The 19,648-nt window shown below is 49.1% G+C and overlaps 1 protein-coding gene across 1 annotated transcript in view; it reads left to right on the plus strand.

Annotated features, from left to right (window-relative positions):
• Positions 1 to 555: 555 nt before the first annotated feature.
• The window catches only part of LOC146206249 (kelch-like protein 20), a 208,613-nt gene continuing 189,520 nt past the window's right edge, over positions 556 to 19,648 (plus strand). Inside the window, exons 1-2 of the mRNA XM_084587003.1 lie at positions 556 to 678; positions 16,223 to 16,444. Of these exons, the coding sequence (XP_084443129.1) occupies positions 16,263 to 16,444 (182 nt within the window). The 5' untranslated portion in view covers positions 556 to 678; positions 16,223 to 16,262. The remainder of the gene's footprint in view (positions 679 to 16,222; positions 16,445 to 19,648) is intronic.

Here is a 19,648-nt window from a genome sequence, read left to right on the forward strand (position 1 = left end):
CAATTCACAAATTAAGGTGTACAAGTGCAACATAAAAAATTCTGCCCCATATCTTTCCTAGCAGAATTCTTAGCTGCTATAGAAAAGATCTGAGGTTATCTAAGGGATGTTTTTAACAAAGACTTTCTATGTGCTTGCAGAGCAGGCCACAACATTGTAATATGACAGAGCCTTAAAAGTGCTCCCATCCTATACTTTAGTTAGCTCCAGTCGGGATGTATTAACTTCGCTTAGCAGATTTGCTAATTTTATAATATCGCAATATTGCGCGCTCTACATAAAGGTGAGCTATTTAAAGACCTTGTCAGTAAATAAAATAAAAAGTCCGGTTGTAGCGTTCATGTGAACGTGTTTGACTCCTTTCCTGCCACTCTTTAGCGTTCCTCGCCTTTACGCTATGCGTCAACAAAAAGCAGCGCGATGAGGCTGACTGCTCGGAGCCATCGCTCTCGAGGCGCTGAGCCCTGTTCATCCAGACAGACCTACGGAGCCGAGCCTCGCCCACACGCCCCACGCAAGGGTGTTTCGCCGCAGCACACCATCTCGCGTGAAGTGGTTTGGTCGCTTTTTACTCCGCATGCTCCTCCGTCTCACCTTTTCTGGGCAACCCGTCCGACGAGTGTCATGGCGTCGCCCGTGTTGTGAGTTACCGGTGGAGCGGCGGCCAAGATAGCCAGGGTAATTCTCGGCATTTTCTTATCTCTCATTGTCCCTTCTGTCGCAGTGTATTGCAGTCGAGATCACAGCTCGTGAGCGAGCGAACGTGCCGTGGCGCGCGCGCTGTACGCGTGTGTTTTGCGTATCGTTTTGCCGTGCCGCGCCGGCGGCCTGGTCAGCAGCACGGGGCACCTGTTACGAGGGCCGCTCTTTTACTCTTTGCTCGCGCCCTTCGTCGCTAGCACATTCCCCGCGTGTTCCCCTGGCTAACGTCGTCGTTTCGCCGCGACTGCCCTTTTATCTCCGCTAGCGATGTCCGTCTGTTGTCGCTAGTTTCAGCGCCTGCCAAGGAGGAATGCGGCGGCGCGTTTATTTTGTTTTCGTCCGGAGCGCGACGTGAGGGGCAGGCCACTTCATACAAACCGGCGAGGCCCGGCGCGGAATGACCTGGCCTCCTCCAGCGCTTTTCGCTCCGTGGTTGCTGCGGTCTTCGGGCTTCAGGAAGCTCTGCACGTTCTTTGGCCAATCACAGAAAGCGGCGAGCAGAGCCCCGCGGCGTTGCTTATAGTGAAAGGATACGGTACGAATGCCGCGTTTGAGCGTCCCGTTCTGTTTACGGCCGCTGACGTGCATGTTTCTTCAAAGCCCCTGCTCAAAAAGTTTTCTCGCCCGCTGGCGCGTTTATGTTTGAATAACCTCATGCGGCTGTTTTGCAAAAATAGCCGCAGTAAAACGGGATGCCGTGACGTTGCTGTGCAAGTGTACGGCATATCACAGTGGCCGCAGGTATCTGCACACTGCTTACGCTCACCGCGTTAGAAATTCCGGGATCTCGTGGACATTTAGGGCAATTTTGTTATTGTTCGTGGAAGATGTTCGCAAATATTTTGAGCGCGTACTTTTGCAGACGTCGAGACGCGCTTGCAAGCAACTTTATGAGCGCCGTCAGATCTGCTCGGTAGAGAAACGGAAGCGATGCTTTGCGAATTTCTGCCTCGTTTCCTAGCGCCTCAAAAAGCATGCTGCTTCGCTGCCATGTCATGTTACTCTGCTTTCCTCGAATCATTTGTCTGTCGCCGCGCAACACGGGTCGTAACATCCAGTGCCGTTAGCTTCGCGGTCTGCTCGCCGCGGTGTTGTTCGACCCTGCTCCGAGTGGCAGCCCGCGGGTGTTAGCTAAGAGGGTCCGTGTCAAGAATGCGCCGCTGAGGCCGAGGGGAGCCCTCGCTGACTGTTTTTACGAGCCGAGGCTCTCACAGGGACCACGAGGGAGGGAACCGCTGCATGCGAGGGCGTCCGCGCGCGCGGTTTCCGGCCCCGTGGAAGCGGCTAATGGACACCGGCGCCGGCCCTGGCTGTGTCGAATGATGCGAGCCGCCTGCCTCAAGGCCAACCGCGACGCTCGTGCGCGCAGCTCGCCGGACGGACCGCGGCCTGATTTAGCCCTTCGGGTCGGCTCATTTACGGCGGAAGCGCCCAGAGCGGGACCACGCCGAATAATGGATGGCCGCCGAGGCCCCGCCGGTCGCGCCGCGGTCTCGATGACAGATCGGCCGCTGACGGGTCGACGATCCCCGCCCGGCCGACGGGCTCAAACTGCGCCGCCCTTCCCTCATCTGGAGCCTTGTCCCTTGTGCAAGCGCCGGAGGAAACACGTTGTTTTCCCTGCCGTAGGCTAATTGAGTGCTCCGCCATGCCCCTCTGGCTGTCCGACAAACCGATCCGCGCTGCCTTTTGCAAATTTTCACTGAGTCGATTTTGCTTCAAGTCTGTTTCGGATACCCAATCCGCATTATAGCAGACGACTTCACCGAGAAAAAGTAAAAACAAAATGCGCGAAAGGCTAGACTCGGTGGTATCCTCTCGGGCATCATGATTTCGTTTTCTGACGGCAGGTTTTCTGATATTTTAGTTTTCTGGTGGGTAGTCGGTCCGGCTGGCAAGCATCGCGTGAAAGTTACATGTCGGCCATATGGCATCACGGAAACACGTTGTGTGTGCAAGACTTTGCTGAAGTCCTTTCAAGTAGCCGACGAGATATGTAAGTGCTTTAAGTGACATGATTCTGCAGTGGTCTTCATTAGTTGAGGGGTGATTATCCACTGATGAATTGCTTGCTGGGTTTTTCTTCTTTTTTTTTTTCGGTTGTATTTCCAGTGCAGTCATTTTTCATATGTTAATCAGTCATCTGCTTATAGAAGGTTCCTTGATGCGATATGTTCTCGAGTACAACTTCGTGTGAGTACAAAAGGCCCTCGGCCGTGGTATGCAAGTGGTTCGACGCGCGTTTTCATCATGCGTACAACAGCAATATCTTCGGGCTTTACGGCACACATATAAGAAGAAAAAATTACCCTTCTCCGGCCAAGAGTCGCGAGGAATCTTTCATTTCGCTCCGCGCGCGAACATGAGGAGAAGGCAGTCGGTCCTTTCCTTTTCTATTCAGCAACCGAGGCGGCAGACAACGAGAAGGTCGGAAAAATGTGGGCGTCACCGAAACGGTTGAGAGGCCCGCGCGTTTTCCACGCTGTCGTCTTGGCGAATGCGCCGCGCGATTTGCAGTGCAGACCTAACAGCGGCGATCGATTTTTGAATCTGACTCTGCTTTCCCGTGAACTTCTAAGCACATCGGACTCCTTCGCCTGCCTCTTTTTTCCTCCGCTATGTCTGGGCGGCAGTGACGCGAGTGCGCCGCGACGTCTTCCGCGCGTCGCGCGTGAAGCAGCAGCAGCAGCGCCGGGGGAATTGTGCTCGGCGCTTCAAGCGGCGCCGGGAAAGGCGGGCGGGCGGCCCTATTTAGAGCAAATAAAGAAGGCTGCGGACAAATCCGAGCAGCGCCGCTTTGTCGGCAGCCCAATACATCACCCCGAAGGAGCCAGTCGGGTGAAGAAGCAGCAGCGGCGCATTTACAGAAGCGAGCTCCACCAACTCCTTTCGCGCGGAGTTGGCTAGACGCAGTCGTGCTTCATGGCCGCGCTGGTCGGAGATGATCGATTTCTTTTCCCAGCTCATATGGGCGGCTTCTTTACTTGGCAAGTTGCCCCCTTTTTACTTTTTTGTTTCTCTATTTTGGTGTTTCCCACTCTCGCGTCTCGGGCGCGAACCCTCCTTCCTGTTATGTCGCCCACTCTCCCCGCTTTCATTTCGGGCCCTGGGTTCCCGCGCACTCGGATTGGGCTCCGCGGCTCTCTTCCCTGCGAAGAATATCGAGTTTCTGCGAGGAATCGCCCGAGTCGCGGAACAGCCCCCCTCGCTGCTCGGCTGGCATGTCTCCTTCTTCCGGCCTCTCGCGTTGCGCGGGTGAAGAGACAATTTGCAGCACAGCTAGTGTCCGTTCGCCCTGGCGCCGTGGACCCGACACTGCAGTGATGTGCGCCTCGTGTCGTTGTTGGAGCCACTTTGGCGGGCGTCTCATGTGTCCTGCGCTGGGCGGAAAACAACTCGCCTCCCTGCGGCTGACGCTACTTTGCATGACCTCCGTATATAGACGCTGTCAGCTCCGATGGGGACACCCGAGACGCGGTGACAATGCCCTCAGAGGCTGAAGACGAGGCACACTGATCAGACCCTCCGCTCTTTACTCAGCTTGAGTGGCTCGCAGAAAGTTCCCCGATTGAAGTGTACACATAGCAGTAATTCCTAATACGTGCCTGGCAAAAAGTTTTTCTTTCAATTAGTGCTAAATATTATGCGTAACAGTTAACCCAGATGAAGAGATTTGGGGATGGAAGTTTCTTATTTCCAGTATCTCGACCCCTCTGGACTCTACGTCGGAGAAAAGTAGAACTAATTAAACTATGTATTTGCGAATAGCCCCCATCTTAGGCTCCGACAGAACCTTTAAAGTATCTACAAAGATGGTGATAAAAAAAAAAAAAAAAAAAAAAAAGGTAACGTAGAGAAGTTATTGAGAAAAAATGTATTTCCCTCCTACAGTGGTAGTGAGATGTCGGGAAACCGAGAGAGGCATGCACCCTCGCCCGGTGCAATCGTGTTGCCGGCAGGCCTTTTTTGATAACAGCGTCGCCGCTCGGCAACGTTCCCGCTTCTAGCTGTAGTCGCGCAATGGTTCATAGTCGCGGTGAGCTTCGAACTTTTGACAAAGAGCGCGTAATTCATGCAATGAGCCATTTATTTTTTTTTTTTTTGTTACACTACGAAATATATCATAATGGCTGTTTTCCTTTCTAACATGTATCTGAAATCATATGCTTGCATTCTGAGGCGCCCAGTACAAAATCTGCCATGTTGCAACAGGCACCAGTAAGTGAGCTTTAAACGAGACGGCGAATGGAAAATAGATCCAGCAGTGGTGGAATCCGGGCTCGCGCACAAGGCGTAATGAAGGATGCTGAAATCAGCTTAGCCGATTCCCTGTCTTAAACGTAAGAAAGTGAAACTGACAGAAACCGTTGCCATAACAGTCAACCGCCATATTTTTTGCTTAAACATTGCGCGAGACACTCGAGAAATGAACTCGCGTATGATGACGAAAGCGTAGCTTCGCGCCTTAGGCGGTACGCTCCAAGAGGTCCCGAGTGCTGGTCACACTCCATGGTTTCACCAGGACAAAATATTTTGAAGCGTGAACGCAACGAAAGTATGGAGGAAAGATTAAAGAAAGCCGAATGGCACAAACGCTGACTAACAATTAGAGCCTCTGTGTTCTAAGGTAGAGAGAGAGAGAGAGAAAACTTTATTTGTCAGCGATTGGTATTTGCCTTGGGCTGCATTCAGCTGCTCCAGGTGGCCGGCAGTCCAAGTCTGTCCGCGACCTCTTGCGCTCTTGCCGAGGCCCGGGACTGGACGTCTGGGTCCCGGCTGGCGAGAACAGCTTCCCAGTGTTCCAGTGAGGGAGATGGTACTAGATCTGCCGGAGGCGGATACTCCGCGCAGTCCCAGATTATATGGCCTAAGGTGGCAGGCTCGCCGCACAGTTGGCAGTACGGATTTACTATATCGGGAAAGATATTGGCATAAGTCCAAGGGTTTGGCTGCGACCGCAATCTTCGCCTTGCAGCTCAAGGCAACAACAACAAAAATATCAAGTGGCATATGCATAAGCCACAGGTAAGTTACTTGACAGCTCGTGCACTCTGCACGATGTGCCGCCGTGGCCACGCACTAGACACGTGTTCACGACTTTGATGATTTCCCGCTGCGATTTTTATTCTTTTTCTTTCTTGCCAATTTGTTGAAAACGCTGTTGTATAGAGAAAGATTTAACACCATGAAAGAGCCGTCAAGTTTTATGCATAAAAATAACCGTATTAGGCTGGCCATCTGAGGAGACAGGATGCTTTGAAATGTCTTTCGAAATCGGTTCACGACCGCTTATCGCATCTGGCTCTCGGAGAGCTAGGTATACCGAGGTCGATATAAGCTCAAGCTAGGCAAGGGCAGCTTCACTGGAACTCTTGGGAACGCAAATGGCGTTGGAAATAAAATCGCGGGATAGTCCCCTTTCTGCGGCATTCTCGACTGACATTGTCCGATCTACTTCCCAGGAAGATTCGTCTGGTTCCTGTACGAAGTTACATATTTTAATTGCCCGGAACGGTCAGCACTCGAATCGTTAGAACGGAGAGTTCTGATAACCGGCTCGTGACATTGGGAGCTGTTAGAGGCAAGCGTATGGTCAGCAGCCTAGCGCGGCCTAATGTATAAGTGACTTCGCGGGCATTCGTTTTTTTTTTTTTTTTTGTTTTGTTTTTTTTTTCTGATCTGTTATTACAACATATTTGGCTCTCGACGGGTTGAAACGTAATGTTGTGTCGCTGTTGGTTGCTTATCTGTATTTAGAAAGATTTGCTTCCACCTTTTTTCCAGTTCAGATTCGTCAGTTCTAAGCTGCTTTTTGTTCTGCTGTCCTGTGTTGCTCCCTATTCTTTGGGGAGATTACCAATTGTCGCTCTTAATGACTCAGCTATAAATGATGTAATATAGTTCACAGCGTTCTCTCTATCCAGGCATTTTCCCTCGGCATCTCGAATCCGTACCATCCTTCCTTGTTTCTCTTTACACAGCAAAGCTTATGTGGTTGCATACTTTTCTTGCCTCATCTTTAGTTGAATAGCTACCTTCAGCCATCTAGCGATCAGTGGACTGCTTTATTTTACCCTAAACAAGTCATGTACCTCCAGTTTCTTTGTCGCATAGATTCCCATATTTTAATTAACCGACTGGCGCCACCTGCTGGCCGCAAGTAGCGAGCACAGCATAACTCGGGGGACATTTGAAACTGGTAATTTTGAGAAAATCGGAGCGTTCAGAAATACTGTGCACGAGCATGGTGACAATCAAGGCTGGCTCTTCCCCCTTGCTGCAAAATCTCTCCACTGCCTCCCTCGAAACCGGCCCTGCCTGAGCTCACCACTTATTTCAGGTGGCCGTGGGATGGCTCTAGTAACGTTGAGTGGGGTGCGCTCAAAATTCCCGCTTTGATTTTGAGGGTTCAGCGTCACGCGGCTCGTGGTGGAAGACGAGCAAAATAGAAGCCTTCGTGCACATTTCCTGGACTTGGTTGCAAGGCAGCACATACTAGCCATCCAGGCCAGAACATCGCTGGGCTCGATCGATCCTTGCCGTAATTCTTTCTGATTTAAAATATGCCAGCCGTAGTGTACCGTCGCTTTTTGGCGAATGAGTCAGCGTGCGTTCAGAGAGAGGTCGAACATGGTCTGCATGTTGTCCAAGCAGCTCGGTGGGATTTTCGCAGCTCATTTCAGTGCGAGTTCTGAGCATTTGTTTAATAATCGAAATACTGAAACACTTCACGCGTCTCATGCTTGTGTAGATGACATTTACGTTTAGAGCAAATACTCTCAGAAGACCTTGTTTTTGAGGAGAGTTATGTGAAGAAAGAAAACACAAGAGTGAAAAGAAAAGAGGCGCAGATTACAGCTCCTACCCTAAACGGGACACTAATCAGTTCTCTGCAGGCCGTTGGTTGTTTTATTATGACGTGCAGACAGTGTAATCGCATTTTTTTTTTTTTTTTGTGAACTGAAAACGCGCGAGAGATTTCAAGCTTTGAAATACATCGTTCCACTCGGCCGCCAGGGTGGCACAGTGGTTACGGCGCTCGAATACTGTGCCCAAGGATGCAGGATCGAATTCGGCTGCGGCGGCCGCTTTTCGATAAAGGCGAAAAGCAAGGCGCCCGTGTGCTATGCGATGTCAGTGCACGTTAAACAACCCTAGGTGGCCGAAATTTTCGGAGTCCTCCTCTACAGCATCTCTAATAGCCTGAGCCGCTTTGGGACATTAAACCTCATAAACCAAACCAAGCCAGATGAAGCGTGAAAATGCCCTCTCTTTCTATCAGTACTGATACTGCGTCTTGCTGCTGTTGACGCGGCGTTCCGTCGGGCCAACGTACGATCGCCGACTGCGCGAGAGAAGGTTTCACGCATAGAGTGAAAGAGCAGCAGAAGTAACGATTCAGTAGTCCGCGCTGCTCCAAATGCGCCGGATAGAGGGCGGTGTGGTGCGCACCCACACAGCACATACTGAGTGCAGTCCAAACAATCTCTCGCACTCGAAGCGCCATTTACGGCGCTCCTCTGAGGCCGTTGTCCGGGCCACAAGTCACCGGCGGCCTCCTTTCGCTGTGACGCTCAGACGCGGTTTGCGAACTCGTGTGGGCCCTGGGCAAATTGATGCGGTGCACGGTTCGTGGCGCTGCTAACAGTGCGGAGCCTTTAGATAAAACCTGTTACAAGAGAACCGCAAATCCCGCGAGCTACGGCCGTGCTAGGCTTCAGAGCGCCAAGTAATGTAGATTGAAATTAAGGAAATGGGAAGCACGACAAGGACGATGAAAAAGAAGTAAAAGCAAGCGAAGGTGATCTGACCATCCGTATTTGAAAGTAAACAGCGCTCGCGTGCCCGAACGGAATGAGGGCGCGATATCATCAGCAAAAGAATTTAGACTATTTTGCCCCGAGCTGATGGTTCGCTCTTCTACCTTCCATAAATTTTGTTTTACTTTTTTTTTAAGTCGCATAAATTGGTTTTACATTTTGCATTTTTTTCCCTTCCCTGTGCTATCTCGGCTTTGTATGCGTAACACGGCAGCGAAAAATTTCGCTTATGTCTGCGACCATTTGCCCCGCACTGCTGTTCCCGTTGAAGCCTGAATACCAACCAATTAGTTAAAGGTTACCGTCTCACCGTTAATAACCGAAGTAAAGTGGCCTCTTTAGCTAGTTTAATGACGGCGGTTGCACGCTCACTAAACCGGCTACAAGTTCAACCAAGTGATCTAAATTCTAAAGGCAACAATGCGGTCACAAAGCAATGATACAAAGGCGCATGCGCAATGGTCGTCGCCTCCGTCATCTCAGCGGCGCCAATTTTTGCTCCTTTTCATTTCGGCTCCGTTTCTTTCCACCGTTTCCACTGCTCCAGGCGTGAATGCAGCCGCGGGAAAGTATAGCGTCGATCTGCGTCGAAGCGTACCAAAGTATCCTGCACACTTCCCTCGCTGTGACAGGGCCTAGGCGGTGGGCGTAGTAGCTGCGGGAGAGAAAGAGAGTCTGATGAGGCCGTGGTACCGCACGGATTTGCCCTGAAATTTCAACTGCCTATCCGATACTTATACCCTGGGGCATGAACGACTACCTTGAGCTCCTTCGTCTGCTCGTTGTAAAATGCAGAAATTCTGACAGATGCGATGGAAAGTCTACGCGGAGGATGTGAAACCGAACACGTTCCTGAGATCCGAGCGTAATGGCGCGCGACCGTGCGGTGATCGGAGGGCGCGCTGCGCTCGCTCCTGCGGCTGAACGCTAACGGAGTGCTCGTGCATATCCGCACTGCGCTTTTTTATTTTCTCGAGGCGGCACTAAACTGTTATCGCAGCGCTCTCTTTCGTTTTATGCTGGCTTCGCTCGTACACATTGGCAGCGTTCGGGGTGTGTACCATCGACCAAAAAAAAAAAAAAGATGCGCTTGCGGCAATGCCCCCCCTCCCTGCCGTTTTTTTTTCTTGCAGCGGGGTGATGTCGCACGCCAGTGTAGTAATACAAATGCCTCGATGATCTTGGCATGAAAATAGCCAGCAACAAGCAGGACTTTAGACTCTGAAAATAAAAAGATAAAAGGCTAAAAACTATAAAGTAGGCCTCACCAGTAACACCGTTTTTTAATTACCAGAGAATTGATTGTTTTATGAATATAAAAAAATTTCTAAATTGGACTTCTCACACTAATGGTGTAAAATGCCAGCTCGATTGGTAAAATCAGTCTATGGTGTGGTTTCGCGTCCCAAAGCAACGGATCGATGGATGGAATACAAGAGCGTCCCCTTTGAAACGGGGTGGTAGCAGCAGCTATCATGCTCATTTTTCTCCCTATATCTTAATTATTGTTTTAGATTGGTTAACTATACCATCATTCTATTTATAGAATTTTTGTTCCTACATTACTAACATTATATCACTTCTCTGCTTTTAAGCCACCAATCTTCCAGTCGTTTTTTGCTACCTTCCACCGCCGGTTTATTCACCCGGCCACTGTTATCTCTAAACCCCAGAGCTTTAGGAACAGTGACTGCGCCTGCATCGACTTCCGGATGGGTACCATTACATTCTAGTATAATATGGTCAATTGTTTCACTGGAGTTACCACATACAGCACATGAGTCATCTTCATTGTTAATTTTCTTTTTGTAGCTGCGTGTTCTAAGGCACCCTGATCAAGCTTTAAAAAGTAGGGCACTGCCTCTTGAGTTATCAAAGAAAGCTTCCTTCCTAATCTGCCTTTTCCACTTTCGGTATAATTCCACACTCTATTTCTTTTCCATCGAATTTATCTAATTTTTACCTTCTGTGTTTTTCGCCTGTTGTTTAACGCTCTTTATTTCTTCGTCCTTGTGACCAGCATACTTACTGGTTAGTTTCCTAGTTCTTTTCCTCCATTGTGAGTCAACGCTTTTTAGATAGAGGTATTTAAATACCTTAGCTGCCCATCTGTTACTGTCCAATATCCTCAGGCGTTCCTCATATAATATTTTACTCTGAGCTTCCCGTACTTCGAAAGATGCCCAGCCCATATCTCCCTGTACCGCCTCATTTGTGGTTTTGCCGTGGGCACCCAGTACTAATCGTCCAATGGCTCTCTGATTTATTTCTAATGTCGACTGTACCTCTGATTTTAGGCACAAAACCGCATTTCCGAAAGTAAGTCCGGGCATGCACCATAATTCCTTTCTCAGGAAACTTAGGCTGTGAGAGGCGCCGTGGTGGATGACTCCGGAAATTTCGACCATCTGGGGTTCCTTAGCGTGCACTGACCTCACACAGCGCACGGAGGCGAAAAGCGGCCGCCGTGGCCGGGATTCGATCCCGCATCCTTGGATACAGTAGTCGAGCGCCCAACCACTGCACAATAGCGGTATAGGCCGGTCAACTCAGTCAAGCACAGATTGCGTATACTCCTGGTCAGTATACATGGCATTGTTTGGTTCTGAACTTTGAAGTCAGTTTTCTCTTCGCAGGAGGTACACTATACAGTAGTCCGAAATGTCTTTTTCAAATAATATCAGATTAGTGGTTCCAAATCGAAACTTCTTTCATCAGTGTGCAGACTTCCGATGATGCCGCGACTTTATCTCTGAGCTTTGGTCTGCGTAAAACGGTCGCAAGTTATGTGTGCTTTTTTTTTTTTTTTTTTTTAAACTGAATACTGCTCCTACTTCCGTCCACTATTTTCTGTTACACAGAGGCTAAGCCTGAGAAGTTGACGTGAAAACTGCACAGGGTGCATGGAATGCCGCGTTTGCCTGCAGCGCACTTGCCCCTTAGCTTTGCGCTTCTTTTCTCTTTTTTTCTTGCGTACGACTCACTCGCGTCATATTTTGTGTCGCGTTAAATGTTTGTCATTTGCAATTAGGCAATGGTGGGGTAGGGGACACACTGAGTGTATAATCTTCGCAGAACTGACGATATTTGCTTGAAATTAGCGAGAAGGAAGGTAAGAGGATATACAATCTCCGAACTATGTCTTTATGTGGCTTTCTAGGTGCATTCCTTATGTCCGGGCTCCATCATATAGTAAAACTAGTATAGTATGATTGAGGTTATTGATCGACACGGAGGCCTTTTCGACGCGCACACGCGGATGTTCCAGCGTGCCACTCATCCATGAAGTATCGCGAGAACGCGTTTGCACCTTCTTCGCCTTGTTTGGGCTTTTGCTGAACAAAGCTTGCAACATTTGACACACTTTATCAGAATAAGCCTGTTAACAGCTGTTGGCATCGCCTGTTGGCGCAAGACGAAGTCGAAAAGTTTTATGGCGTACTGAGCCGTATTTATTTGCTTTTTTTTTAACATTTTATTAACTTGTATTTTTTATGTGACGAAACCTCAACTACACACATCTTTCGCTTTGAAGCTAGAGTGACGCCCTGCCCACTTTTTTATCCTCAGACTATAGTATTTACCATCTTCTCCGTTCTTAGCATTACTGGATGCCCCAGCAGACTTACCACAGAAAGCAGCTACTGTTGGCGATGACTTCCAGCACGTAAGAGTAAAACTTGCGACCTGTGATGGCAGCTAAGGCTTGTACTACTCGCTGGTTTCTTCGGCTTTTCTCGCGATGTACTTGTAGATGTTCTACCTGTTCCCAATTTGTCTGAAAGTTTTTCTTCTGATGCGCGCTTCTCTAATAGATGCGATGCGTCGAAGCCTCGCTTGTGGGGTCGAAACTTGAAGGCCAACGAATACACTTGGAATCAGATTATTGAGGACAGCACTTTTAGCTATGGAATATAAAGTAATAGGGAATAAATAGGGAGATTGCGTTAGATTAAATCCGAGCTCCAATCACGAGGAGAAAATTGCCGAGGGAGCATGCAAGAGAAATTGCAAAGCGTACTCCAAGGAGACTGAAACATGGCCGCAATTGAAGGGCGTAGGGAGTCAGGAAATCAATAATAATCTTGCTGGGACAGGGTCACCGTAGCTGCCCCAAATAGAAACAGTCCTCTTGTGGACGAAAAGGGCTAATGATAGTATTAATGATTGTTTTATTCTTTGTAGAACGGGGAATAGCAGTGACACGGGAAGTTTCCAGGTTCTGTCCTGCACATGCGACTTGAGGAGACCGATTGCCAGTTACGTTCACTCGTTACTGGCGCTTGAATACTGATTTCTGCTGGGAATAGTTGTGTAGCAGTCTATCGTGTAAGGAAGCGACTCGGACATTGAGCACACACGCCTGTCCGCGATGAGTCGACGCGTCGAAGGAGCGCTTCCGGTGCCGAACACCCGGCGGTCATTACGCTCCTGCGCTGCCTCGGAAGAGAAGGCGATAGAGCGCAGCTTTGGCGTTTCTCGTTAAGCGAATATGGCTCCTGGAGGGGTGCTTCTCCGCTCGCCCTCACCTTGCTGCTGGAATATTCGCAGGCAGGATCGCGACAGCGGAGGGTGGGAGGGGCGGCCATTTTCGCCGTCGGAGCCTCGGGAGCGGGCGAATTTCGCGAGCGTCCGCGCATCTCGAGTGTCGGGAAGCCGTTCTCATGCAGAGCAGTAGCCGGCAATAAAGGGCGCGCCAGTGTCCACGCGTCGCTGTTTGAGCCGGCGAAGGCAGCTATTGACTGAAGCCGCGAGGCACGCAAGCACCGCGAGAGAACATGCGGCGGCGATGGGGTGCTTCAGGAAATGAACAGGGCCACCCTGTTTGTTCCTGGCGCTGGCTTTTATTAAGGGGCCGTCGCGGACGGAGCTCTCTCGGCTCAAATGTCCCCGGGATGTGTTCCCCGCGTGTTTGGCCGGCGCGCGCCTTCCTTGGGCCGCACTCCCCCGATCGCGAGTTCGCGTGCCGCCGATGCTGCTCCCCGTCGGTGCATCTGTCGCCGTCATCTTGCGCTGCACTTTGCACCTGGGGTGGCTACTGTATTGACGTGCTTCGTATTCGGTGTCTGCACATGATCCATTCGAAGTTTGTCGTACACAGAGTTGGCGAATATATCTCTGTGGTATAAGTTTTAAGCGCGTCCATCATCGCGCAGAGCCAGGCGAATTCGTAGCTGAATATATCACCGCCTTACGCAAGCTAGGTGGGGCCAGTAGTTAAAACAAAACACAGCTTTCTTTTGACGTAATGTTACATGACCGTTTGTTTTCGAAATGGCGGGCAGCGTATTTCAGCGACTGTTGTTGACGCAGAATATTTGATTTTCTCGGACTGCCTAAGTGTTCGTGATTACTGCAAAAGCAACCGCTAAAGAGTAGCGGGTGATGGGCGAAAATCAACAGAAAGCTCCAGAATGACCGCGAAATCGGTTACGTAATATATATATATATATATATATATATATATATATATATATATATATATATATATATATATATATATATATGTAGATATATATAGGGAGGGGGTTGAATCTCGAATGGGTCCGGTAGGTCATAAACTTGAAGTAGGTGACACACAATGAAAAAACAACACTTTAATCCGACGTTTCGGCCGGGGTCCGGCCTTTGTCAAGGAATGTAGAAAGAAGCTGTCGGTTCCCATTTCTTATATACATGCACAATCGAAACACGTGACCAGCCACTGTCAACAAATAAACACCAAAATACCAAAACAAGATTTCACACGCGTGATGTAATGGCGGTGCAAGGTATATAGACCGAATGACACGTGTTGCGCTTAGGTCATGCATCTTAATATGTTGCACAAAGAAAACAAGATATATCACTAAAGAGACTGTTGTCACTATCAGGGCACAAAACAAAATATCGCGAGGTTATAATGGGTGGAGTACATGTCACATTTAATCCTGCAATATTCAGGAGGGGGGGGATTGATCAACTGAAATATCATTCTCATTGGTAGGCGACAGTAGCAGATAACACGTCAGTAGAATTTAACAGTGAAATATAACTGTGATTTAGCGCGGTACACACACACACACAAAAAGTAAACAGTCACTCAAATCGCGGCATGGTGACAAAACTCGATTTTCTGGATAAGTTGTAATGATCAGTGCATGTTACGGCGGGAAGCAATATGACAGTGAGAAACTGGCAAACATGAAAAGATCAGTGCAAGTAAAGCATGACATACTGTGAGGGGCTTTGGGCTGTGACCGTAAAAGCGCAAGCGAAGAGGCAAACAGTGCAAAATGGAGCCAATGTCGATTAAACATAATATCTTTTAAGAAGTTGCCAATGGTGCTACTTCTTAAAAGATATTATGTTTAATCGACATTGGCTCCATTTTGCACTGTTTGCCTCTTCGCTTGCGCTTTTACGGTCACAGCCCAAAGCCCCTCACAGTATGTCATGCTTTACTTGCACTGATCTTTTCATGTTTGCCAGTTTCTCACTGTCATATTGCTTCCCGCCGTAACATGCACTGATCATTACAACTTATCCAGAAAATCGAGTTTTGTCACCATGCCGCGATTTGAGTGACTGTTTACTTTTTGTGTGTGTGTGTGTACCGCGCTAAATCACAGTTATATTTCACTGTTAAATTCTACTGACGTGTTATCTGCTACTGTCGCCTACCAATGAGAATGATATTTCAGTTGATCAATCCCCCCCTCCTGAATATTGCAGGATTAAATGTGACATGTACTCCACCCATTATAACCTCGCGATATTTTGTTTTGTGCCCTGATAGTGACAACAGTCTCTTTAGTGATATATCTTGTTTTCTTTGTGCAACATATTAAGATGCATGACCTAAGCGCAACACGTGTCATTCGGTCTATATACCTTGCACCGCCATTACATCACGCGTGTGAAATCTTGTTTTGGTATTTTGGTGTTTATTTGTTGACAGTGGCTGGTCACGTGTTTCGATTGTGCATGTATATAAGAAATGGGAACCGACAGCTTCTTTCTACATTCCTTGACAAAGGCCGGACCCCGGCCGAAACGTCGGATTAAAGTGTTGTTTTTTCATCGTGTGTCACCTACTTCAAGTTTATATATATATAAAAACGAGCAAGTGAAAGAGCGCCATGGGGAGCGCCCACTCGCATTCCGGACGAAACTCTGTTAAGGGGAGCACTACGCGTATCGCTGCTACAATTTTAAGAACACGATAGGCATCCAGCTGTTCCGGAAAAAAGCGCGCTGCATACAAAAAAAAAAAAGAAAAGAAAATCAGGCAAATGCAGTATCAGTATGAGGCCTCACCAATGCTGGAGCATACCGAGTGCATCATCCTAATAATGATTGTTCTAAATTTATTGCAAGCTCTGGAGGTCAGAACGTCAGGTTCAAGTAGACTCGGGAGAAGCTATGCCAGTTATCAGCGGCCAATAAGAAAAGCTGTAAGTCGCGGAGAGCATCGTCTTGGAACCGTCAGACGCAGAACGGGCGAAGCAAGGTTCTCACATCTCAGGAAGCTATGCCTGCGCCTATGGCTGTGCGTAGGCTGCGTTAAAATCCGTCCGTCGTGTGATAGAGACACGTAACTGACCAGTCACTAAATCTGATCGTTACGTGTGAGCGGTGTACATGAGGTCTCGATCGCGTTGCACACTGTGTCGGTTGGGCGCGTAGTTCGGTGACGAGACCCGCTTTCCTGTGGGTAGTCGCAGAGCAGGAGGAGCTGAGGCGGCACCTGCAGTGGCCATGGGCAGCCGCGTGACGCAGGCGACGCCCCTGCACTTCCCAGACAAGTCGCTGGCCGGAGTAGCGCGGCTGCTGGACGACCTGCACCGACTCATGGAGGACCGGGACTCGGCCGACGTCGTCTTCCTCGTCGGACGCGAAGAGGCGCCCGTCTACGCCCATTGCCTCATCCTACGCGCCAGGTGAGCCCTTCCTCACCCCTTCTCCGCTAAGCAGCCACACCTCCATGTGGCTGCTTAGCGCATGAGAGCCGCATCCGCTGCGCTCACCAACCGATGTCGCATTTTCGATGCCAATGCTCACAGCCACCAGAGGTTTCACCCATCACGAGACAACGCTGTTCAAACTTAGCTGCATAGTTTTTGTTTGTAGCCTTACGGCTACGCTCAGGTGAACGTTAATTAGTATTAGCTACTACCTTTTGAGGAGGTCTAGGTTTTTGTTTGCTCAACATGTCATTGCTGAAGCCATAGAAGTGATTGTATTCGTCGACCTCGAACGCGTCATGGGCCACTGGTTGTTGGTGACGTTATCACTAGCTTGGCGCTTATGGGAACGTGAAGAGCAGCGCACGTTTGTTAATGGAAGAAATTGCCTGCAGTCTGCGCCTTTAGTGGATAACGACGTGCGTAAGTCGTGTCCTTATCGCCGATAGTAAAATTGCAAAAACAACGGTGGTTACAGCAGAGTGTTTGTGCAAACGATGTCCCATGCTAGTGTTTTGTACAAGAATCACGAGGCACGGCTTAAAGACCTCTAATTTAAGCCTTACAAATAGTGAGTTGGAGATGTCCTTCTTACGGTGTGGTTTCTCTAACCGATTCGGCGTCTGCATGCTGACCAGTAAGCGCTTGTATTCCCTTGGCCTTCACTCTGCAGAGTTTCATAATTTGCGCATCTGGACAAACGAGCGTATATAAGTACTCATAAGGTTCACTTTCGTTCCTCGTTGAACATCAAACGCACACGGCAGAATGTGCGCTGCCCTGAATCGGACAGTACCGCTGGCACTCTGTGATGACGAATTTATCTGTCGTGCAGTGTGGCATATCGTACAAATTGTCATTACTACGCGACCAGGTGACGCCTTCGAAACTTGGTAATCTAGACAACAGCTTCGACGACAACCGCTCTTTCCCTCTTGCCGGATGGCGAGGCCCCGTTGTGGTACTTTTTTTTTTTTTTTTTTTTTCAGGGTGAATAAGAACGCCGAGTGAGTAATGAACATTTTGAAATCCGCGCAAGCGATCAATATTGATTTGCGTTACTTTCCTGTTTGCCCCTTTCTTGTCGCGTGTTCCTGACGGGGCTGCTATGCAATGATGCAAGGACGCATTATTTTTCCTGCCTGCGAGACCAAACGACCTCAGCCTCTTCCAGCTGTGCGCTTGTTGAAGTTTCTTCGGTTCGCCGTTTTAGCCATACGTACGTATTTCCCGGAGAAGTTACAGAGTGAAATTTCGTCGTTCATATTCTAAATCTGAGCATGTCAGCAGCTAAAGCGTGCGGCAGTCGGAACGGCGTTTTGCATTTTAAAAGGCGCGCGTTGACATTGGTGCAGTACTCGCACAAGAAGTCCCGTTGCCGTCACTGAAGTTGGCCGCAGGGTTCGTGTCGTTGTGCTCATTGGTCAGTCGCTGCATTCAGGAAAGCGCCCGACTTCGAGCACAGTCGATTGGTCGGCCAAAGTGTGCACGTGTTGATTTTGTGTAATAAACCTGCTACAGCCTCAACTGAGACTAGTAGTATGTTGTAAATAAGTAAATAAATGTCTGTCGCCACCAGTATGCTGCGCCCATCTAGCGTTGCGGCACCTTCACCGAGTGCATAAATTGTTATTAGCCTTACTGGCTGCAGCAAACGGTGTAGACAACGCTCTTGCGTTTATAGAAAAAAATTTGCAATTTTGTCACAACAATGTATTGCGGCACAATTTCGCGTGCTTCCGCTCTTTCGCTCACACGAAACGAGCGCGCGTACGCAGACTCCGGTTGAAGTCTGGGGCAAACGGAGTCTATGAACTGCAAAAAAAAAAAAGAAAAAAAAAAGTGTCCGTCCAAATTCTTTTCAAGCCCGTGCTTCGTCTTCCGCAGTTCCTCACGCGCGGCGTGATTGGAATGGAGTGCGGCAATGTCATGGTTGGGCGCCTTCCATGCGCAGTGGGCAGATGAAAAGCGTGGAATGGAATCGATGGATCGTTGCGGAATTCTGCAGCCCTGGACTTGTTACGGGCTGACGCGATCCTCTTCTGGCCACGGGAGTCGCGCAGCGTGCGAAATTGAGCGACGAAGTGTCGCTTCCTAGCAGCACTGAAAGGCTTTCCCACCTCGCCTTGTGCACTTCTGTCCATTCTTCCTCACGAAAAATGTTCCCGCCAGAACCGCCTCTTTGAGAGCATCCGCTCCTATATTGCTCCGAGCTCGAAGGCTACACGCTTCTCGCTTCTTTTTCCTTTCCTTCCTTTTGTTTCCTCTGCGTTCGTACCGGGAACGAGAGGCTCCTCTCGTGCTTTTCTCGTCACGGCTCGCAAGTTGGTTCAGTGAACGCTTATTGTTTGTTTCGTCACAAGGGGAGAAAAACAAATCAAGCGACTCTTTTCCATCAAGCTCAAAGTTTGTTCGCGACGGCGTGTTTATCGCTCATGGACATTGCGGGATTATATATATGTATACATCACGCACATGGTAGTAAGCGTGTGCATACTTCGGAAGAACGCAGGAGTTCCTTTCCATAAAAAGCGCATTACCTCCTGCACTGTTCGATGAGAAAATCAACAGGGAAACATCGGGCAGAAGGTGGCGACTGTCGTCAGCCGAAGCCCTCGACCTCTGAGTGCGCGCCCTTTCAAGAGCGCTGTGCACCCCTTCGCCCTCTCCAGCCTTTGCCGAGGGGCCACTGACTGCCAGGGGCGATGGGGGTGTGCTATATGCCACTCTGATTTAACCTTTGGCAGCTTTATCACCTGCTTGCCCTGCCTCCTTTCGTACTAGTGGCTGTTCAGGGCTTATAGGAAACAAAAAGTACGAGAAGAAACATTCAAGGCGTGTATGCATTTCTGTAGCACTGATTCTATTCTACAGCATTGATTTCACCGGAAATGTTTAGTATTTCGCTCCCGTCTTGACAAGGCACCTCCGACAGTTACTGGTCTCCGCCTCCTTCACATCAGCAGCCGAATGTCGCCTGTTTAATTAGTTTAAACTGATGACCTTCACAAGGTGCTTATTCAACATTGAATGACATTGAATAACATTCAGAATGGGGTACCGCTACGCCCATTTGCAGTCGGCATCAGAGACGGTTAAGCAAATCTCGTTTCATTCGAAACGCTTCCGGCATGGGATTATAGAGGGCCGTAGAACAGTGGTCAGTGACGTAGGAAATTA

The sequence above is a fragment of the Amblyomma maculatum genome, chromosome 1 (genome assembly GCF_055883805.1).
Source record: "Amblyomma maculatum isolate TAMU_Amacu chromosome 1, ASM5588380v1, whole genome shotgun sequence".
Taxonomy (NCBI): domain Eukaryota; kingdom Metazoa; phylum Arthropoda; class Arachnida; order Ixodida; family Ixodidae; genus Amblyomma; species Amblyomma maculatum.